The following is a 24,163-nucleotide window of genomic DNA, read 5'->3' on the forward strand; positions in this document are numbered from 1 at the left end:
TGATTGCAGTTCCTACAATGTATCTAATTTTTGTAGTTTTGGAATAAATTCTAAAATTCCATTGGTAACCATGGCAACACTGTCCAACGAGGTAAGTAACAAAGCAATAGGAACAGTTCTCTTTTAGGTGATTTGGTGTAGTGGCTGAAGTCAGAATTTAAGGTAAGGCTATGCAAAAATGTCTGTACAGTGACGAATCTCTTTATCATCTCCCAGGAAGTGGGGGCTGAACAGCTCCCTCACCAAAAAAGCCCAGCAGAGTATGTACTTCCTGCTCCATCTCCATCTGGTACGCTGCTGCTTCTGCTAAGGACAAGGGATAATTGTAGCCGATCCCTCTCACATGGGAGATGGACAGCTTTGCCGAATAAGTTGTGACGTAGTTACCATGTAACTCAAATGACTATAGTCCCGGTATCCATCGGATGTGGGAAGGATTGGGATATGGGTCCCATCCAGTGGTACATTTGTGGCACAAGGTGCGTAGTGGAGTTGCGGTGCGCTATAGCCTGTGCCTCAGCCACGTCGGGTAAACTGACAAATTGGTTCTACTGCTTGAATCGTATGGCCCTGCACACCACATAAACACAGCGGTGAACGGTTGTCTTGCTGACACCAAATGTCTCTGTCACAACCCTGTATTCTGCACAGGTGGCCAACTTGTACAATGCTGCCTCTCTCCATTTAGCCAAAGAACTTAGCTTCTAAACTCTTTGATTTAGCAAGCCGGTTTGCAATCTACAACCATGCGTAACGTCAACTTGTGACAAAACTACGCTCTAAATGGAAACGCTTCTAATTCACATTTTCGTTTTTTTTCCTTTTTTGCAAAATTTTAAAAGTTCGCTTAAAATTCGCTTGACAATTAGATGGAAACATGACTACTGTGTCATACTGCAGAAGGGTCCACTATGTACGTAAATCCCAGGACACTGTGCTGAGTCAGTACAATGTTATCATAACTGATAGTAGTGATACGTTGGCCATTAACAGAAAATCGTTATATAAGATTTTGGGGAGAAGAGACAACTCTTTGAGGGTGCTCTGAAAGAGCGAATCCCCCTTTTACAAACACATACATGAACATCTTAGATAAATAACCAATTCCAAAAATGAACACATGGTGGAGGGAGTTGTGGCAGCAAACTGTGGCATGAGCATGTCCGCAGAGCAGTCAGTGAGAAGTATCAGGTTATAAAAGGAACCCGTTTACACCTGCATGAATATAATGTATCTGCACACCACTATTGTGCTGGTAGCCCAGCAGCTGACGACTGTGATATGCATTCAGCATATGTTGTAGCCATTAGGGCTTAGTGGTAATTAAACATGAATGTGCCAGTGAAGGTGAAGCATGAAGGGAACAGCTGATGCCGATCAGCAAATGCAAAAGCAACTTCAGTGCTCTGCCAGAATTGAACCCTATGCTTCATGATTGACAACAAAAAACAAAGTCAAAGTTACAGAAAACTAGAATGATCCTTAAACAGAAGGACAGTAAACTGGGTGTGGAAGAAAAAGTTCTCTCAGGTCCAATTCAGTGGCAGGTTCAGATGAGTTGTATTCACTGCGCAGTGGAGAAAGAAGCTCAGAAGAAGCTGTAGAATTCTCTTGGAGCAGAGTGAGTCTCTGGCTAGGGTTTTATACAAGGTTACAGAAAACAACAGAATAACAAAAGCTGAGAAGACATTTAGTCATAAGACTATCTGAGTAGATTTGCATAGACCCAATACGTCTGCTCGAACTATTGAAAAATTGTCCTTTATCTAAATGAGGTCACCGCTGGAGCCAACCTGGGCTCTAAACAAAAGGTCTCTCTCACACCGACCAAAGTGGAATGCTTTATTTTGAACTAAGCTAGACAAGAGGCAGACAGATTTTTATTAATTCAGGAGACCCTGACAGTTTGTTGATCAGAGATAATAATAGGAACTTAATCAGTAAACAGGAAATAGGATATAAGGATAAAATGAGACTAAAACTGTTGGGAAATTCATTTTCTTCTGCACTGTGTCTCACTCTTATCTAATCGGATGGTTTATGCACGGTACAGCCAACATTCCAGTGTTCCAGAGTGTTCTGTACTGATGTTAAGCGCAAGCATCCATTTGCTACAGCAGACAGTGATCGTCGAGGCCTCCTGTGAGGTTGCAGTATGCAGCACTTGTTTCTGTCAAGCACAGATGACTGTTCCCTACATTCCCTAAGACACTGTGGCCAGGGTGCAGAGCTCATCCATCATGTTTAACAGCAGCTTCCTGTCAGGTGTTATTGAGGAGGTGTTGCTGCGATGAGCGGCGTTATCTTTAAGACAGAAGCGGGATCTCACAGCGTGTGTGGGTATGTACAGTATATGATGCCATATTGGGGACGTGGACTACTCTGTGACCTCACTTTAGTACTACAAAAGTTATCTCTGACAATTAACTCAAGCTCCGAAACAAAAATAAGACGCTAACTTCGACATCGGCTACAGAGCTTCGTGCTACAGCGCGGCGGTTGATAGTTGTTTAAGCCGCTACAGAGCTTTGTTACGCTGGCGACAGACCTCCGTCACAGCTCGGTCATATCAGCTGCAGTGAGTAGATGTGTTTAGCCGCTACAGAGCTCTGCGACAGAGATTACGGTTAAGTTTAGGCAAGAAAAAGTGAGCGTTATGCGGCGACGCAAGTTAAGGCACCGAAACTTATAGTTAAGTTTAGGAAAAAGGTCGTGGTTTGGATTAAAACACTCCCAAGGAACACGCATTTCCTGGGTGAAAGTCTTTTGTTTTCCCTGGGAAGCAAACTCCGCTCCCTGGCTTGAAAGTCCTGTGTTTTAGCTGATTTTGGGGGAGGGCCCAAAATTTCATTTGGGCAGGCTCTGCCCCCCTATGCCACCACCAGTGCACTCCTATGCAAGATCCTTCAGCCTCTTACAACACAAATAGCCAGCTGCTCTCAGGATATGAAAACTGGATGAGTAATGATCCAGAGATTAAAGGAGACCTGTTATGCTTTTCTGCATTTTCTGTCATATCTATAATGTTACAATGTTGGATTTCATGTTCCACGTGGCCAAACCTTCAAATAATGAGGTAAACGTATGATGTCATATCGAGCCGGTGTTCCATATACGGTCATCTGCTCCAGGCACGCCACTGCACTTTACATACCCTGCTACATGTAGCTCAATGCTAAGAGACAGCGCTCCGTCTCAGACAGAAGGGTGCAGGTGCAGCAGCCATGGGCAGTATGAGAAAAATAAAAGTATATTTTTTTTCACCATTAAAGCTTGTAAACATGTTCTGTAGAAACACAAGATACAAGTATAAACCTAAACACTATCTAATATAGGACTCCTTTAATGTACTGTATGGCTGGCGATATTCTCCACTTTTCTTTTTGTCAAGAAATCCAATTAAAAAGAACAAAACCAACAATAACTTGACCCTGCTAACAAACACTGTGTGAATGCACGCACGCGCACGCACACACACACACACACACACACACACACACACACACACACACACACACACACACACACACACACACACACACACACACACACACAAATAAACTATATATTTGTGTCACTGGGACTGAGTGCCACACACAAGGTAGGTGTGTGTGTGTGTGTGTGTGTGTGTGTGTGTGATGCCCTAAACAGAGTCCTAGCATGATGGCTGACCTTCACACTTTGTGTAGTGTGTCTGTCTGAGACTCCTCTAATACAGCCGCACTGACACTGAAACAACAAAAACGCCAAGAAATACACAGGGTTTAATCCAGCATGACCTCCTAAATATTCAATAGGATTTAATGAACGGACCGGAGCGTAATGTTTGTCACCTTATGGTAATTTCCTTCAGTCAAGGTGACACTACAATAAACAGAGAAATACTGAATGTTCTGTCTTTTAGGAAGCAGGGACGTAGCACAACATGCTGGGCCCTGTAGAAATACATTCTCTATGGGCCCCTCACCACATCCACAGCTATTCATTCTAGAATCTTTTTGGGTACTCAGTCCCATTCCCATACAGTGTTTGTCAGCGCTGCAACTGGTCATATTAGGAGGCAATTTGATTAATTTGTCATGCAGTTAACACGGTCATAATTTAATGTAAACTCAACTCCTGGCATTTCTCCTGGTGTTGTTGAAGGACATAAAAGGAGAAACAGGCAAACCACTTTAATAATTGGGATACATGTTTTACAGTATGTCTTGGTCAGGACTGTCCCTACATGGAAAGGTCTGCGTGCGGTATGTTTGATTTAAAGTGTGTGTCTGGAAGGTCATAGATATGTTTGTGACCACTATGCGGGAGGAGAGGACCGGCTGTTACTCTATGTCTGTTTTTCGGAGAGCTAGTCACAGAAACAGCATCAGCAGCCTGTGACCTGAGGCATGACTAAGCACTATTTTACACTTACCTAAGGGCAAAGCTGCAGAGGTCTGCATATGCACTATTTACTTCCTGCTCCGCCCCCTCTGTCTGTCCTCTACCTCCCTCCATCTTGTTCACTTTATTTCCCTACAAGTAGTTCTTCACTGCTGCGCTGCATCCATCTCAGTCATATTTTATACAGCAATCCCTGTGGTCCTCCACCCAGTGCTCAAGAGATACAGGATCCAGTGAGCCCACCCGACCAAATGTGTCAGCTTCCTCAAGTACCAACGTGATTTATACTGTTGTTACCATACTGTAGGGACTTTGGTGGTAGGCTACAGACATCAATCTGATTTTAAATTAGTTTTATGCCATGGAAACATTATCAAAACAAAAGGAAGTCAAGTCAGACGTGCTGAGCCCTCCATCAACCACAGTCCATGAGAACGTGTCTGCTGCTTGTGTGAGTAAGCAAGGGTTTGCTAACATGTGAACATGTATAATGTGCAATATGTGCAGTGTATTTCAGGCTGGTGAATTCATTTCTTACCCGGTGACAGTCTCCTCCAGACAGCACTTCCTGGATGAAGACCGCGGGGCCGTCGGGCCTGTTGGAGCCTCCTCCTATGGTGATGCCCAGACCGCTGGATCGCGGCACTGAAATGAGCTGAATCACTCCTTCCCCTGGATGACTGAGAACACACAGACACAGAAACACATCAGCCTCTGAAGGAAAGAAAAGGGGCTCTACTTTTGTGAATGAAGGCGCAGTCAGGTACATCGTACCCACTGGGTCCAGGTATTTTTGCCTGTGGTACACATTAACCTTTATCAGGCCTCTATGGCATTACTGTCATACTTCTGCACAGTCACAGACAGAGTAAAAGTTATAAATCATCCAATATTATTGTTGTTATTATCACTGATCTATCTGTATTGGTGTATATGTTAACTTCTAAGTAGGAAGAGATTGCAGTATAGATATACCAAATATATGTTTGACATCATTTGTCAACTGTCTCCATTTCATTCCACGGGACACTGCTTAGTACATATCTTGGACAAAATTCTTCAAAAATGTTTATGTAAGAAATGAATTTCAGCTGAAATATTATCAGTTTTCTTTTATTTTTTTTTTACTCTCGGCCTAAAAAAATCCAGTATTGCTCGGGATCTGGATCATAGGTCAGGGTTGTACACCAGATGGCTGACGCTGAAAAATACAGCTGATTTCTAATTTTCGAGTCCACTGTTGTAGTACTCGAGATCGGTCTTGGTCTCAAGACCGGTCTTAAGACCACTTTTTGAAAGTCTGGGTCTCGTCTTGGAATTGATGGCATGTTGAGGACTCTGGATTTTATTTCAAGACCACAACTGCAGGGATTTCGCTAAAATGTCTGTGCATTGTCTGATTTATGTGTTAAAAACTTGCAAATGCAACCAATAACTTGACTTATATCTAATCTGTTATATCTAATATCTGTTACCGTAAACCCCTCCCTCTCCCTGCCCCCTTTACACGCACTCCCAACAAAGACGATGCGGGAGACAGCAGAAGAATTTCTGCCTGTCTTAACACAAATCTGGTCTTGGTCTTGACTCGGTCTCGCCCTGCCTTGGTCTTGGTCTTGTCTCGGTCTCAACCCCTTGAAGGCTCGGTCTCATCTCGGTCTCAATCCCTCAAAGTCTTGGTCTTGACTCGGTCTCGCCCTGTCTTGGTCTTGGTCTTGTCTCGGTCTCAACCCCTTGAAGGCTCGGTCTCATCTCGGTCTCAATCCCTCAAAGTCTTGGTCTTGACTCGGTCTCGCCCTGTCTTGGTCTTGGTCTTGTCTCGGTCTCAACCCCTTGAAGGCTCGGTCTCATCTCGGTCTCAATCCCTCAAAGTCTTGGTCTTGACTCGGTCTCGCCCTGTCTTGGTCTTGGTCTTGTCTCGGTCTCAACCCCTTGAAGGCTCGGTCTCATCTCGGTCTCAATCCCTCAAAGTCTTGGTCTTGACTCGGTCTCGCCCTGTCTTGGTCTTGGTCTTGTCTTGGTCTCAACCCCTCAAAGTCTTGGTCTTGTCTTGGTCTCAACCCCTCAAAGTCTTGGGGTGTTTCTCAATCTCAAGAATGCAAAGAACGGACTTGTGTTCTTGGGGAGAACGTTCTTGTTGGTTGTTCTTCGAAGAATGAACCCGCAAGTTCACAAGCACAGAAAACGCTGTTAACAGTTTGAGACGATGCGTTCTTCCTGTTTTTGCTCAACAACCCCAGCACAGAGACTACCTGCAGTGCTCCAAAATAACAGCTAGAAATAAAAACCACAACAATATAACCACTTTGTATTTAAACAAGCTCCGAACAAGAAAACCTCATAATGCTACAACTATTGCAATAATATTGAAAAATAAAACTTATTGAGCTTTAATTTTATTGTTTATGGTTTAGCTCAAACACCCCTTACTTATTCAAAAGAGCAGAACGCCATCCCTACTATTATTAGTGTTATTAGTTCAAATTATAAAGGTTGGTGTCTCCCCTTTAGTCTACATAACATGTCATAGCATGTTACCACTTTATGTACAACTGTTCATGTATCATACAGACTGAAACTCAACTTCTAATAAATCAGAAAACAAATACACCAAAAAAATATGAACTAAATACTAAATCTAATGTATAGCCTATGGCATAATTTAAACAAGTCTCCCGAAGAGAAATGGGTATATCTCTCACCCCGCCTCTGCCTGCTGCACTGTGTGTGTCTGTGTGTGTGTGTAAAGCTGCGGTGTGTGTGTGTGTGTGTGTGTGTGCTTGTGGAGTTTAACTCCGAAAAGGCAGTTAACCACAGGTTCCCGTTAATCTTATGATGGACATGTGTTGTGATATTTAAACAAACGATCAGTCAACGGCGAAATAAAAGCCTCTTATTAGACGGGACCGGTCTAAAAGACGTCCGGCTTACAGTGGGGTCGAGCGTGACTGTCCGAGCGACGAGCTAGCGGCCCCGGCAGGCGCAAGCTGGCGGCCGCGTCACTTTATGGAGCCTCTCAACTCCAAAAACTTTGGCGCAAATAGTCAATTCGGCAAAGATTTTCGCAAGACTGCCTATATTTGAATTCTAAACCTGTTCTTGGTGAAATGCGAACTTGTGTATTGGGACAGTACTTTGGCAACACGAGATGATGTTTCACAGGGACACAAGAACACAAGTCAATAGAAGAACACAGATTTAGAAACGCCCTAGGTCTTGTCTTTGTCTTGTCTCGGTCTCAACCCCTCAAAGTCTTGGTCTTGTCTTGGTCTCAACCCCTCAAAGTCTTGGTCTTGTCTTGGTCTCTAACACTCTGGTCTTGGTGATGACTTGGTCTCGCTTACGGAGGTCTCGACTACAACGATGCCAGAGTCATCACAATACAAAAAGCGCTGTTAAAGTGCAGGTGTGGAGTGCAAAGAACAGCAAACTGACAATGTTTTGGAGAGTGACCAATTTGAATTTGGAATGATGTGGATTTGAATTTAAGATAAAATAAATATATATATATATATATATATATATATATATATATATATATATATATAGGGGTGGAACGGTACATGTATTCGTATTGAACTGAAACGGTACGGGCGTCTCGGTTCGGTACATGAATTTACACGGAGAATACACGGTATAAAAATAAATAAAACTCGCGTGCAAATGAATTAATGTAATGTGGAACTACTGTTACATACGCGTTTCTTAGGGACACCTAATCTGTAGCCCCGCCTTAGCTCTGAAGCTCCCAAGTTCCGCCTACATGTCAAATCGGTCCAGTGAGTCCAGACCAGAGCTATGTCTTTCTCTATCACTCTGGTCCACACGAAGCAAACTAGTCCCTTCCATATACAACCAAACACGGATGTACTGTAGCTGTATCCCTTCTTGGCTCGACCACAAATGGCTTCCAGGCCCATTTGCTTCGCTGTTTGCTCTGCTGTTAGCTCCGCTTTTAGCTCTGCCGTTAGCTGTTAGCTCCGCCGTTAGCTTCGCTGTTTGCCGTTTGCTCCGCTGTTAGCTCCGCTTTTAGCTCCGCTGTTAGCTATATATATATATATATATATATATATATATATATACATACATATGTAAAACATATACAGAAGTAAAATATCCAAATATTTTAAACTGGCATTATTGAAAGTTTATCAGCACATAAATAGAATTTTTATATTAAATTATAATTAATAGTCATACTTCTATTAACTTTATTGTTACTATTATTGCCACTGTCCATCATACCAACTGCTGTTATTATTTAGAATCATATTTCTCCATATCTGTATATCTGTATCAGTGTCTCTGTGTCCCAACTGGCAGCATCAGATGGCCGCCCACCAAAAGTCCGGTTCTGTTACCATTTCTGCCTGTTAAAAGTTTTTCCTCGCCACTGTCGCACCAAATGCTTTTTTGCTCTTGGGGGGGGAATTGGTGGGTCTTGTATTTGAATTGAAATTGAATTAAATAAACTAGACAGGCTGAAGTTTCTGCTGACCTTAGCTTTCATGGCTGCTGTTCTGACATATGCTTTAGGGTTAGTATTTGCTAGCCAAAACTTCCCAACTCAGTCTCCAAACGAGAGGAGAGCAGTGGGATGGTTGATGTGAATCCTGTACAGATGAATCTCACCTGAGGGAGCGCAGCATGGGCCCACTGTTGTTGTACATGTTCTGAGAGCCCGCTGGGCTCAACAGCAAAGGACTCTGGGAGCGAGACGAGGAACCAGATGATGTACTTTCCAGGTAGCGGCCTCCTTTGGAATGGCAAGAAAGAACAAAAACACAAAATAGACAGAGTGTCATTTAACCTGTGCTTTGCTGGGAGGTGTAAAATCAACATGTCAACATGGTATAAGAGATGGCTTTAGATACATATTTAAATAATTACTTATACTGGACAAGTTATTATTTAGATGAAGGGTAGTATGCTAACATGATGTTCTCTTGATATGTGTTCTATAAGGAAATAAGGGAAGGGAATAAAATGTTATACAATTCAGAAATACTGTACTGAAAGTCTTCAACAATTTGCTGCTGGCACTGAGGCTCTCCACTGAAAAAAATGTTTGTTCCTGTTAAACCTTTCTTAAGCCTGAGTGACTCTAAGCACTGACTAATACCCAATATGCTGACCAAACCAACTGTCGAGCAGCCAAAATATGCCCCAGAATTTTATTTTCTTTTATCCACTGCCTGCGGTAAACCTCTGCTTCTCTCCTGTCCTCAGATTCAATCTTCAATCTTGTGCACCAAGATGTTTTACATTCCATCATTTGCACGGCGTTTTTTTTAAAGGCTGGAAATTGTAGCATTTTGTAGCGCTTCTTTTGGTGGAGGAGCTGAGCCAAGGACATCAGCCATTTCAGTTCATAACATGCTGTGTGTGATTAGGGTTGGGTACCAAAACCCGGTGCAAACAACCGGTGACAATGCAGATTTCGGTGCCACTCAAATGCCTGCGCTGCTCTCTGGTGCTCCGAAACGTACAACAAAAGCATCGCTGCACGTGACGCTAGTTAACATTACACTTGGCAGCAGGTAACGTTAGCCTACCGTTAGCTAGTAGCTGGATTAAACACGGTTAAAGAAGTTAAGAAACAACACAGGACAGGACTTAATGGTGCCTTCTTTTACTACTCATGAGCTCATGGTGCATTCAAGTGCACCTCAAGAAACTCATGCTGTTGTTGTAGTGACCCTTCTGCCATCTAGTGGTTCTTCTTTGAGTTGTTTTACAGCACTTGTCTGGTGAAATAAGTTATTGTTATTACATTTTCAATAAATCATTTCAATTTGACCATATGGACTTGGCAATAAACAAGCTGTTCTTTAATGTCGCCAACTGTCGTTTTGTGCTCCCTCTCTTTTTTTTATTTAAAGTATCGGTTTAGACACTGTTAAGACACCGCCACCCTTTTAAAAGTATTGTTTTAGCACCGGTATCGGAAAAAAAACAAACGGTGACCAACCCTATGTGTGATTTTCCAGTACATTTTCAGAGGTGGTACCAAGTCTATTTAGCAAGTCACTAGTCAAGACCAACAATGCCTAGGCCAAGAAGTCTCAAGCTTAGAGTCAAGTCAAGACCAACGAGTACCAAGTATGGAACTCAAGTACAAGTCATTGGGTCAATACTGCAGGTATATGTTGAACTAGTCCTTTATAACACTTCATCTTTAGTAACGTTAAGCTGCAATCCGTAGCTTTCTACATGTTGTCAGCTTTGAACTACACAAACGATGGTAGCGTTGGCCTTCTTCAGCTGCCAGTCCACTCCATCTCGCCCCACAGCTTTCTGACGATGACGGATTAGAGGAGGGTGTGGCTGACAATTACTCTAACTTTCCCAAACCTACAATCAGACATTCACAACTACTTTAAGATTGGGCAGCTGTGCGGAGTTGAGAAAGGAGCCAGGGTTTGAATGTCTCGCTCTTTTGTCGCAACCATTTCTGTCACTTTTTATATCCCCTCCAGGGCAGACTGCCTGAAAAGTGTGCTGTTATCTCTATGTTTAAACAATTGTTGCCTCTTCCCCATCTCTACGACGACAGACTCTTCTCCCCACTTTCCAGCATGGCTGTTAGGAACCACTAGAGACCCTTTTGATTTCCAACAGGGTCAGACAACATGTCGTACAAACTAATTCTTCTGAAGCATAACCCGGCCTTTACAGTACATAATCTCACCTTGTCATCTTCGAGCGTATGTAGAGCCAACCACAGTAACTCTGCCAGTTTCAGTGTTTTACCATACTGTAAACATAACAGATTTCATCTTTATATCAACATGATAAATCCACGTATCCTCATTCTGGAGCTGATGTATATGGAGTCAGATCACTCTCAATATTAATGATTGCGCACGGAAGGATTCACAAATGCCTTTTGTGATTTATACTGTATATGATCAAAAAACTAACTTTATCAATGTTTTTTAATGCGCACAAAAATAAATAGTTGTGAATCCTTCCGTGTGCAGTCATTAATACTGAGATGGATCCGACTCCATAGGTGCACCCTGATGCATCGACACCATCCCCTGCACAGAGCACACAAGACTGCTCATGTGCTGAAGCCCTGCTTTAACAAATCTGTACCAGCTGGCTGCCTTCCTCCCCACTGAAACAGATGTTGGCAATTGTGTAATGGACAACTGCACTTGTCATAAGCCATTTTTAAAGGCAGACTTACTCCATCTACCCTACAGGCTTAGTACTCTGTCAAATATAGAAAGGTCCTGTTTTTGTTTTACATTGAAGTGTATGATGATGCCATTTAGGCATTGTTTGGCATAAAAGACACGTTGTACAGGAGTCCGGAAATTTAATTTCACATACATACATTTACAAGTGCAGGAGGTATGCCGACATTGGATTACAGTTACTGCTTGAGGGAAAAAAACAGAATGTGTAATGTATCATACTAGGGGACTAAGTAGGGATTTGCCTACCTTGCTGTATGGGAGAGTTGCGCGTTGATCCTGTGCTACCATTAGATCCATACTTCTCCAGCAACTCAGCAAATTCTTTCCTAGTCAGGGAAACCACAAGACAAACATTATAGGGATATGAGTTTAGGATTAAACATAATATACATGTTTTCGTGGTTATACTAAGATGTACAACATTCATTAGATCATTACAGTGGTTACATTTCTAATAGCGGCAGCTAATAAGCAGCAAGGTATTTATATATAAAATAATATGTTAATATTTACAGGTGTTTAAGCATAAATTAAACTGACATACGTAGGTATGATGCTAGACAGCCAAAATTCATAGACACGGTTCATTTGGATCTTTGGAACAGACCATATTATGTCAGATACTCTGAATCTGTGAAAACGTTATTACAGGACAAGGAAAGGGTAGAGATGAATGAATAAACTGAATGCACACTAAAATGCACACCCTGTTTTTCGCACAAAACCTACATATTACTGATCTACATCACTTAATAGACCGCAACTTGCACTCACTGTATATTGACTCTTCACTACACCTCAGCATTTATCTAGACTGTCTATTCATATACATTGTGTTATAACTGATCTACCTCACTAACTAGACCACTAGACTAACTGTTTACTGACTCTTTACACCATCGACTCTTTACACCATCTCAGCAGTGACATAGACTCTCTGTTCATGTATATTGCATATCCATCGACTTACTTGCACCTCACTACGTGCCGGCATTTGTAATTGCCCACTTATTCTGCACTTTATGTAGCATATTGTATTCTGTGTTCTTGTACTGTATTGAATGACAAACTATTTGTTGTCTTGCACGCCTACGCTTTTCTTGGCCAGGTCGCCGTTGCAAATGAGAACCTGTTCTCAACGGCCTACCTGGTTAAATAAAGGTTAATTAAAATAAATGAATAAAATATCTATATCTGCATGTCACACGTTACGTAGAAGGCACAGCAGTCTTTTTTATTATCATGGTTTTGGGCAGGCCATTAAAGCAATCAAAATAAATGATTGTAACTTGAGTGTTATTCATTTCTCTGCGTAACACCTTGTTTCAAAACAACAATATGATATCCCCTGTGGATGATGATTGGAATATGCCGTTTCTAAACAGATTATGATAAAGCATTACTCCGTGGTAAATAAGGACACAAATTGTTCTTGGTCAGCACAAACTGATTAGACAACCTCAGGATGCAACTCTTTCATAACAGCAGCAGCAGATTATTGGTCCATTTGTTTTACACTAAAGTGACTGGATATCACCTTTCTGGGGGAGGGCTGAACGATTTTTGAAAATAATCTAATTGCGATTTTTTCCCCCAAATATTGCGATTTCGATTCGATTATTTTTTTAAGCTCTTTGTCTTCTGTATTATTCAACAAAGAATAATATAATAATGTATAGTATGAACACACAATTACACACTAGACAGTTAAATAAGTAAAAATATAGTATATATACACACACACACACACACAATTTTTTACAGTGCACAGAGAGGAGCTGCCTCCAGCCCCTCCCCCTCGTGAAGTTGCGTGCTGCCGTGTGCACTTGTTCAGAGAGGTTATCGTTGCGTTAGCTAGTTGCTGGTGTTCTTGCCGTGGGATTAACTGGACTAATAAAACCGTTGAAACACCGCGGCCACGCTGCTGTGAAAGCTCCCCGAACGTCATTTATCAGAGTCTGGTTGTTACCCCTCTCAGTGGCAGCTCCTCCACTCATATCTTTATAACGGAGCTAACCGCTAACCGGAGCTAACCGCTAATCAGAGCTAACCGCTAATCAGAGCTAATCGTTGCCAACCGAGCCTTGAGTTCTGTGTGCCTGTATCCATTAACTGCATGTATAGACTCAAGCCCGAATAAAACCCTTCATTTTATTAAAATGGCTGTAAACGTTTTAAACTACAACTCAGTTGTTTGAATGACAGAAATCTGCTCAAGGTACAGTGTAGCGTTAGCATGCTAGTTGATGCTTTCTCTACGGAGTGCAGACTGATTGCTCTCGTGAGTCATGTGACCAAATCGCAGCCTTTGCAATTAGGAAATCGCGTTTTAACATATCGCGATATTATGAAAATGCAATTAATCGTTCAGCCCTAGTGGGGGGTGTGGGGGGTGAGCCGTGTAGGTGTATTACACCGTGTGGGAGAAAGATCAATGACATAAAATGCCACCGGCAAGCCTCAGTACTTGATAACCACAGTGTTAAGAAAGGGATAGATATCCCCACAGACAGCACCAAAAGTGAAGGGATTACTAACAAGATGATGAAGTTCATCACATTCAGTTTCAGATTTCGAGATACTTTATTGACCCTGCAAGGGGAAATTACATTTTTTCACTCTGTTGTCACAAGTGGTGGAATGTAATTAAGTACATTTACTCAAGTAATGTACTTAAGTCCAAATGTTGAGGTATTTGTACTTTACTTGAGTCTTTTCTTTTCATGCCACTTTCTACTTCTACTCCGCTACATTTCAGAGAGAAATATTGTACTTTTTACTCCACTACATTCATCTGACAGCTTTAGTTACTAGTTACTTTACACATTAAGATTTCTGCACACAAAACACATGTAGTTTATAAAATCTGATGTTTTATTATAAATGAAACTAGCCAACAATATAACGGCCTACAAGTCCAGCTGAAATGATTAGACCATTAAACACACAACTGTTCGGATCCTTTACATTGTGGCGGCCTAGAGGTTAAAGAAGCAGCTTGTGACCAGGAGGGCATTGGTTCAATCCCCAGACCGACAGGATCAAATCTGGGTGGGGGATGTGAAAGAGCAGTGCTCTCACTTTGTCCTCATTGCACTAGAATAACTTATTACTACAGTAGGGCTGTAACAATATGCAATATGAAACCAAAAGCACGACGCTCAGATCCATGAACCTGTGTCGCGCTGTAAGAAGAGTTATCCTTCCCGTCCAGATCACAAGATCACATTGCAAGTTGTTTTTTAAGTTCCTCTTTTTTTCTGCTTGTGGAGGGCTACGTGACACGTGAAACTATATTGATGAGGACCGCCGAGTTAAATCGGAGAGTATACCAGGCAGACACACAGCTGACAACCTGCAGGTTGGAGGCGCTGGGGTCGGGCTCGGACATACACGCCGCGGGTCGCTGTGGACTTGTGTCAGTCCCGCAAGCGGTTTCAGGAAAGTGGCTGCGTGTGTCCGACAATGCACAGAACATCAACACCGGTACAAGCCTACAGCTGTCCACCAACACGGAGTGCGGAAAGTGTGTCAGAGCCTCCCTGACGGGTGAACTGAGACTCCGTTTCCTGTGCTTTCTTTTGGAAGGCTGGCTCCCAAAAAAAATCCGTACTAAGAAGGTAGTGGCTGGTGGCAGGTGTGTGCGCCAGTGTTTATGCGTTTGTGTGTTGGCCCGTCCCCACATTTGGCAACTGGCGAGTGCGAATTTCGGACCCTGCGCAGTACTGTGAAACAGTAGCCATTTAATTTACTTTGTAAATGTAAGAGAACTTGATTGAAGAAGAAGTTTCAACATGCTCGAATCATCTCCACAATAGAGTTTAGTTCTGTTTGTTTTTCAACAGTATTTCGTTACAAAGAAGACAGACGTGTTATAGCTTTGGCTATTTATTTATTTTACTTAGGTATATTGTTAATAATTTGCATAGTTAATGTCGTTCTTTGGTGTTCAGTTTATACAGGTTTTTCAAATGTTATTTAATAAAAATATCTTCTTTTTTCTTTTTTCTCTCCTCCAACTCAGAGACAGACAGCCAGAAAGGCATAATCCCCCCCCCTTCCCTCCACTCTCCTCCTGTAGTTAAAGCACAGAGCACAGATTAACACACGAGGCTGATCTCGTCAGGAGCACATCCCTAGGTTAAGCTCTCTCAAACCCCCCCCCCCCCCTTTAGTCTGCTGACACCACTCTGGGAGAATCCATCAATGCAAAGGCTCACATGAGTGCTATGTCCAATACCTTTTTATTGTTTTGTTTTTTAATCTTGTTTTTATTTATTGTTTACTGCTGCTGCACAGATTGCCGCCAACGTAATTTTCGCTGTGTTCATACAATGACAAAGTAGTGTAACGTCCCTCAATAAGCAGTCGGTGAGAGTTTTATTACTGACCTGAACACAGGCTACTGTGGGCCGTAGCCCCCCCAGGCTTCACAGCATCTAAACTCACAACATGTTCATTTTACTGACAGGAGGAAATCTCAGTGTTTCACTCCACATCACTAATCTGGCCCGGACTACTGCCTCTGAACAGTAACACTCTAAACATCCGAACTTTAACATAAATAAATTAACATGAAGAGTTACAGTCCGTTACAGGTTCTTGAATCTTGAATCACTACACTGGAGTATGTCAGCACTCACATTCTATTTCTACACACAAGCAGTTCTCACTAGGGCTGCACAATATAACAATATATCGGGGGGGCAAAAAACACATCGCAAAATACACTGTTTTTGTGTTAGTTGAAAGGAAATATCAGCAGAAAACTGCACTTTATCATTCTTTTTTAGTTATTCCTTTTATATTCAATTCACTGTTCAATTTGTTCAATGAAAGATTGCTGGAAATGATTTCCTTTCATTTGTCTTAAATTCAACAAGCAGTTATTACAACGAGCATTTATCGCGAGTAGTATCGTTATCGCCATATTCAGCAACGATATCGCGCAGCGCATATTTTCCTCATATCGTGCATCCCTAGTTCTCACATTCTACATATTGATACCAGGATCTGGCCAATTAAGTCCTCAGTGTGCTGCTGGTGTTTGTGTCACAGAGCTATTTCCACCCTTAACTTCTCATTTCTGGCACGCGTCCTCTCTAACAGCTGAGTCAAGTCCCGCCTGTGTCAGTCTCGTCACTGAGGATTACACTTACAGGCAGAAAATACCACGCGCTTTTGGAAATATCGGGGCTGACACGTTCATGTGCAACGAACGGTCTTGCTCCTTTAAATATGCAAATCCACTACTACCTTTGTCAACTTACAACTGAGGATCATGTTGTCTGAAGTGGATTGGAGGGAAATGAAGCCTGTGACGCTGACAGCTGGCACTGACCTTGTTTTTACCAAAACTGGTCGAGCTCAGATTAGAAAGCTGGTTGAACACTAATACTACCGACCTCTGCCATCAGTAATATCAGTGTCGCCATGTCAATACTGCTGTTCATGTCTTATATATATATATATATATATATATATATATATATATTGTATACACGTTTTTGAGTGGATACATTTGCCTTGTTATTTATTTGTTATGTGAACAATTTATAATGAATCAGAAAACTGGCTTGATAATAGCCTGTGTGGTAGCTGGTGAGTAAAGCCTCCGGTGCATTTGGACCAAAGACTTGAGTGAGTTTAAATGCACACTAAGGCAACATTTACATTGCTACATTTTGGTTGAAAAAGGAATATCTTCTGCTACGTTTGCCCCTCTCATTCCCCCTGCTCTGGCGTTTCCCCCTCTCATTCCCCCTGCTGTGGCGTTTCCCCCTCTCATTCCCCCTGCTCTGGTGTTTCCCCCTCTCATTCCCCCTGCTCTGGCGTTTCCCCCTCTCATTCCCCCTGCTCTGGTGTTTCCCCCTCTCATTCCCCCTGCTGTGGTGTTTCCGAGCCCCTAAACCGGAGACATTTGGAAACACTTCAGACCCGTTTTGGTTTGGAATCTGCGGGGTTGTGTTGCAGTCTCAACGGCCGCAAACGGAGACCTTCGGCAACACCGACACTGACGCCAACGTTTCTCCTGCTGATTGGGTCTTATCGGTCACGACGTCTCGTTCTCCGAGACTAAGTGGCTAATGTTACCACGGCAACCACCAGCAGCGGGCGGAGTCTACATGCTGCCTCGTGTTTATGCCCAGTATACCAGAATGTTGATGAGATATGAGGTTTGGGGCGTGTTAAGCCTGGTTCACACGGCAGGATAATTAGGCCGATTTTAGCCCCGATTCACCCCTTCTGACAATCTTAAGGATGCTCCGATTATCGTAAAATAATCTGATCAGATATTCCTGCCGTGTGTAGTGTGTTAAGACTGCTCTTGTCTGCTCGGAAGGACGTCGGGACCGCTCCGATCTCAAATCGGGGATATCCAACATGTTGGATTTATTTGGCCCGATTTCTCCTTGTGTGTGGTGTCCCCCGGGGACAAATGAGCACGCAGCCTGTGGACTGTGGCGTGTAGCCAATCAGAAAGCGAGGTGACGAGGCGGCGAGGAAAGCACCGGGAAACAAAATCAAAACAGCCGGCGGCATGGCGCACCAGAAAGTCCGGTGGACGTCGGAGATAAGTATAGCAAGTATAGTCCATGCTCGCGTTGTCTCCACTTCTTTGACCATCGCTACAAACCAACTACAAACTATTGCCAGTGCATCCTCTTCGTCCGCCATGATTGTTTACTCTGAAGTCACGTTTGATCTCGAGGGATTTTGCGAGATGACCCGTCCCGTCTGACCTGGGAATGCTCGGGAGTCAAATCGGTTCGTGTGTGATGTGTTGATTTTGCCGTGTGCTGCGCACCACACACTGTACGACCAAAACTGTTAGACCCGTGATTTTTTATCGCCGTGTGTGGGGTCTCTCAGGATTGGAAAATCGGCCGACAATTTTAAAATCGTCCCGTGTGAACCAGGCTTTAGTTTAAACAGAGATTAGTTCTCTTCTACTGGAGATAAAAACACTTGGTGCACAGAGATCACTTTTGGCTCAAAACTCTGCTTAAAAAACTAAATGTAGCAATGTAAATGTAGCCTAATATTCCACTATTATTCTGAATATGACAATATTCAGAATTGGATACAGGTCATATAAACAGCATATTCTATTAACATATTCGGAATAAGGCCTTTTTCCAAATACAGCATTTTCCGATTAAGACGTGGGATATGCCGACGTTACTCCAGTTTTAGAGGCACTCTTTGGACATGTATACAGCGCATTCTGAATATGCGTCTCAATCAGGGTTTTTACCGCAGTTTGCAACAGTTTACGGGCTGTTTACCGTTTACGGTCAGCCCTGTGTGTTGCTATGGTTGTTGTACACAAACCCACCCAGCTGACAGTTCAAGTGGGTCCGGCTGCGGTAGATACAAGAAACACAGCTACTTCTAAACATTATCAAAGACTTGGACGTCAATAGGTTTTTGGATATGAGCCGACCTTTTCAAGAAGCTGGTTGAAGGAATGAAAGAGGGACGCTGTGTTCGCATTGGACGAACAAGTGGAACCTGTGGAAAACTTTGGGAAAATCCTGTTTTGCACAGCTGCATTTAAACAGGAATATTAGTGGACTAATTACTTTCATTAGGCATGTAAACAGCTTAGTCGAATATGTTTTTCTTTTTTCGGTATGAGGGCCAAAATTTGGAATATTATGTGCATGTAAACATAAACGCATGTAAATCAATTGTTGGCTTTTAGTTCTAGTTTGTGGTTCACACTGACTTATTACAAATTAACCAAGAGGAGTAAACATGGAGTCATGTGGACTGGCAGGTACTAGTTCATTGGACAGCTTTGGTGAGGTCAGCCTGCATCATCAGCGCTACATGGACCCACAGGAGAGGATTCAGGTGATTGACAGAACGTTACTAAACCTGATGTGGTTATTCCCAGAGAACTCCTAATGAGTATACTAGACATGTGCTTACTTTGCTTCCTCGTCTCTGGCTATGAGAAGGCGCATTAGATTGGTTGCAGAGGCGGCTCTCAGGATGTCCACAGCTCTGTGAAACCAAAAAAACATTCACATTCTTGTTACGTCACCTCAGTCAGCCATGTGGTTAAAAGGAACACGCCGACTTATTGGGACTTTAGCTTATTCACTGTATCCCCCAGAGTTAGATAAGTCCATACATACGCTTTTCATTTCTGACGCCCTCAGCGCTAGCTAAGCCTAGCCCAGATCCTGGAGGTAACCGGTTCCAACTAGCCTACTGCTCCGAATAAGTGACAAAATAACACCAACATGTTCCTATTTACATGTTGTGATTTGTACAGTCACAGGGTGTACAAATAACAAGGTCACATGAGACACAGCCATCTTCTAACCGTATACAAACTGGGAACTATATTCTCAGAAAGACGAAGCACTGCTACTTCTGCTACTTGGGCGGAGTGATTTGCTTGCAGCACCCGAGAAGCCCAGCAAATCCCTCCGCCCCCTCCCTTGGAGCCGGTTACCTCCAGGATCTGTGCTAAGCTAGGCTAGCGGTGGGAGCGTCAGACAGAGTTACAACACGCACGGAGATGAGAAGGGTATGTATGGACTTATCTAACTCTGGGGGATACGGTGAATAAGCTAAAGTCCCAATAAGTCGGCGTGTTCCTTTAAAGCAATGGCTCTTAACTGGACTACCTTTCACTTGTGACTCCCACTAGACTGTCTCCGTTCACCTCCAGGATCTGGTCCCCTGGCATCAGGTTTCCTGTCACAGGGCAGAGAAAGTTATTTAGTACACAGTGTAGGTATTGTGGGATTTCCAGCTTACGAACTCATGCTATGTAAGTTGTAGTCTATATCGACAATGTTCTTTCTTTGTGTTGGCGTTCTAAACTCCGGTGGATTTCTGAGGACTATGGTTAACTGCTCCTCAGATCTCTGCAGGGTAAATCCAGACAGCTAGCTAGACTATCTGTCCAATCGGAGTTTTCTGTTGCACAACTAAAACTACTTTAGAACGTACACATGTTGCACCAAAACAAGTTCCTTCCCGAGGCTATTTAGCAGAGGCACCGTGGCTCCGTCCGGCCGCCCGTGATGATTGTGATTGGTTTAAAGAAATGCCAATAAACCAGAGCGCGTTTTTCTCCCATCCAGGAATTCTGTGTGGACTAGCCAGACCTTCCTCCGCAGCGCTGTGGAGGAGGGCCATGTGTAGTCATTAAGAATGAACAGAAAATATCATCTGTTATTGAGCACGGGTTATTTCCGAGGCCCACCTGCTGACGGCACCATCTTCTCCCATGCGGGCTCGGATCCACCGAGGTGTTGTGGATTTTTCGAACCTGCGCCCACTAGATCGCGTGGCGCCTCCAGCCAGTGAGGATCAAACTCTTCGCCTGGCTTTGTTTAATGCTAGATCACTAGCCAACAAGACCTTTCTCCTCAATGACTTCTTCACTTCTCGTGAGTTGGATTTTATGTTCTTAACAGAAACCTGGCTTCATGATGGCGAGCTCCGAACTTCTTCCTCCTCGATGTGGCTTCCTCAGTTCCCCTCGGACCACAGGTAGAGGTGGAGGACTAGCCGCTGCGTTTAAGTGTGCTTTTCAGTGTCGGGAGATTCCGTTTGACAGCTGCTCTAGCTTTGAGCTGCAGCAGTTTGAGGCAAATCTTCCAGTGATTGTATTATGTGCGGTGGTGTATCGACCTCCAAAGTTTAACAAGGATTTTATTCAGGACTTTGCTGACTTTGTGGCTGGGATTGCGTTAAAATATGATCGCTTTTTAATTGTTGGTGATTTTAATATACATGTGTGCTGCGAATCCAGACCTATGTCTAAGGATTTTCTTAATCTTATTGACTCTTTAAATCTTACGTAGTCTGTCACTGGCCCGACACATGAAAACATTTGGACCTCATACTGTCATATACCTTAGATGTTGCCATTAATGAAATATGTGACACTTGTATGTCAGATCATCTGCCCGTTGTATTTACTATAGTTGTCCCCTGCTCGGACACTTCAACTGTTGCTCCAACACGCAGTGTGCGTGCAATTAATCCTCTAACTGCCTCACAGTTTTCTGCTGCCTTTAAAGACTCAGTGCTGTACAGTCTTGAAGATTGTAATCTTAATGTGGAGGAACTCACCAACCTCTTTGACTCTACATGTACTGAGATACTCGACTCTGTTGCTCCACGGAGGGAGAAACGCACTAAAGCGCTTACAGAACCTTGGCTAAATGACTATACCCGCTCTCTCAGACGTACCTGCTGAGAGAAAGTGGAAGAAGGACAAACTTCAAGTGTCGTTTCACATTTTAAAGGACACCTTACATAAATACCAGGGAGCAGTTAAATCTGCTAAAACAAATTTTTTATCTCACCTGGTTGCTAATAACACCCAGAGGCCTCGTTCTCTTTAAAGTGTTCAACTCTCTTGTTAACTCTTGTGAAACTGACCGTGCTGTGCCATCCACATTGTCGTGTGAAAACTTCCTGAAACACTTCATAGATAAAGTTGTTGGCCTGAGCTTTTCATCCCCTGCTTTTATCAGTGACCCCTCTGTTCCTTCTTTATGCCCAGCTGTCTTCCAGCAGTTTGAGCCAGTTACATTACACGTTCTCTCTGACGTAGTTAAGCAGCTTCGTCCTGCAAACTGCTTGCTGGACAGTATCCCTGCCCGCTTACTCAAAGATGTCTTTAACACTGTTGGGCCCAGTATTTTATCCTTGGTTAACGCATCTCTCAGCTCAGGGTGTGTTCCAGCTGCTTTTAAACATGCTGTCGTGCAACCACTTTTAAAAAAGAAAAATCTGGATCCTTCAGTTTTGTCTAATTTTAGACCTATTTCTAAACTTCCCTTCTTATCTAACATCTTGGAGAAGGTTGTTTTTAATCAACTGCAATCATTTTTAGATGATTTTAGTATTTATGAAAAGTTCCAGTCTGGTTTTAAGCTCCGCCACAGTACTGAAACTGCCCTTCTAAGAGTCTATAACGACCTTCTCTTAGCGGTTGACTCAGGAAAATCTGCTGTTTTAGTGCTCTTAGATTTGACTGCTGCCTTTGACACTGTCAACCACTCTATCCTCTTATCCCGACTCAAACAAAGTGTTGGCATTACGGGCATAGCCCTAAAATGGTTTGAATCTTACTTGGCAGATAGGAGTTTTGCTGTCCACCTTGGGAATTGCTCTTCATCTGCTGCCCCTCTTTCTTGTGGGGTCCCCCAAGGTTCCATTTTGGGACCTATACTCTTTTCTCTGTACATGCTGCCCTTAGGGTCCATTTAAAAAAAGAAAACAAAACATTTCCTTCCACTGTTTTGCAGACGATGTACAAATCTATTTGCCTATAAAAAACAATGACAAGGACACTGTCCAGCCTTGTTGTTGTTGAACTGCTTGAGTGATATCAAAATTTGGTTGGATCAGAATTTTCTCTGTCTCAATGATAAGACTGAAATTGTTGCGTTTGGTCGCGCTGTACATTTTAATGCCTGTGTTGATGCTCTTGGTACTTTAGGTTCCCATATTCGACCTTTTACCAAGAATCTGGGTGTGATTTTTGACAGTGCTTTTTGAAATTTGACAAACAGATTAGCTCTGTTGTTAAAACCAGTTTCTTTCAGCTGAGACTTTTGGCTAAGGTTAAGCCTTACCTGCTACGCAAAGACTTTGAAAGAGTCATACATGCATTTATTACGTCCCATTTAGATTACTGTAACTCTTTGTATGTTGGATTGGATCAGTCATCCCTTCACCGGTTACAGTTAGTCCAGAACGCAGCAGCTCGACTTTTACCTGGGACCAAAAAGTGCGACCACATTACACCGGTTTTGGCCACGCTCCACTGGCTTCCTGTTTGTTTCAGGATCGAATCTAAAATTGTATTAATTGTTTTCAAGATCTTATATGGGTTGTCGCCTTCTTATTTATCAGAGCTTTTACATGTCCACACACCTGTCAGAGCACTGAGGTCTTCCAATCAGATGCTCCTCGATGTGCCCAGATCCAGGTTAAAAAACAAAGGTGACCGAGCCTTTGCAGTGGCTGCTCCAAACCTCTGGAATGGTCTACCTATTCATGTAAGAACAGCTCGGACCATTGAAACATTCAAGTCCTTGCTTAAGACCCATTACTATGCATTGGCTTTCAAATCAAGTTGAGCTTTGATATCTTGACCTTTTTTTTTTTGTATTGTATATTGTGTATTGTTTGTGTATATTATCTCTTTGATTTTGGACCTTGTTAAGCACTTTGGTCAACTATGGTTGTTTTTAAACGTGCTATATAAATAAAATTGAACTGAACTGAACAGTGGTGATGTGTAAAGATGTTGCTCTGCTGTTCTAACTGCAGTCCAAATGCCCTGCAACTTTACTTTGAATGAAAAAAAATTTCACAAACAAAAGCTGTCAAGATTTTTGAGGATAAACACCCCCAGATATGTGCCCTACATCCACCATTTATGGCATAGAGAAAATAGGCCGTTCCAATGTTGTGCTGTGTTATATTAATGTTATTTACACATGTGAGGAGCTCCAAAAACACTCGTTCTGTCACTCCAGGGGTCAGAAGTCAGACGGAATGTTCACTGTGTCTAACGCATT

General features: G+C 42.8%; 1 protein-coding gene across 5 annotated transcripts in view; it reads right to left on the reverse strand.

Moving 5' to 3' along the window:
• Positions 1-24,163, reverse strand: part of si:dkeyp-72e1.9 (syntaxin-binding protein 4) — a 110,155-nt gene that overhangs the window by 31,077 nt on the left and 54,915 nt on the right. For all 5 annotated transcript variants that reach the window (XM_031292550.2, XM_031292549.2, XM_031292552.2 and 2 more), the window contains 5 exons: positions 20,240-20,309; positions 19,533-19,607; positions 11,841-11,920; positions 9,019-9,142; positions 4,925-5,066 (listed from right to left, as the gene is read on the reverse strand). In XM_031292550.2, coding sequence (XP_031148410.1) covers positions 4,925-5,066; positions 9,019-9,142; positions 11,841-11,920; positions 19,533-19,607; positions 20,240-20,309 — 491 coding nt within the window. The remainder of the gene's footprint in view (positions 1-4,924; positions 5,067-9,018; positions 9,143-11,840; positions 11,921-19,532; positions 19,608-20,239; positions 20,310-24,163) is intronic.

Source organism: Sander lucioperca, chromosome 2 (assembly GCF_008315115.2).
Source record: "Sander lucioperca isolate FBNREF2018 chromosome 2, SLUC_FBN_1.2, whole genome shotgun sequence".
Classification (NCBI taxonomy): domain Eukaryota; kingdom Metazoa; phylum Chordata; class Actinopteri; order Perciformes; family Percidae; genus Sander; species Sander lucioperca.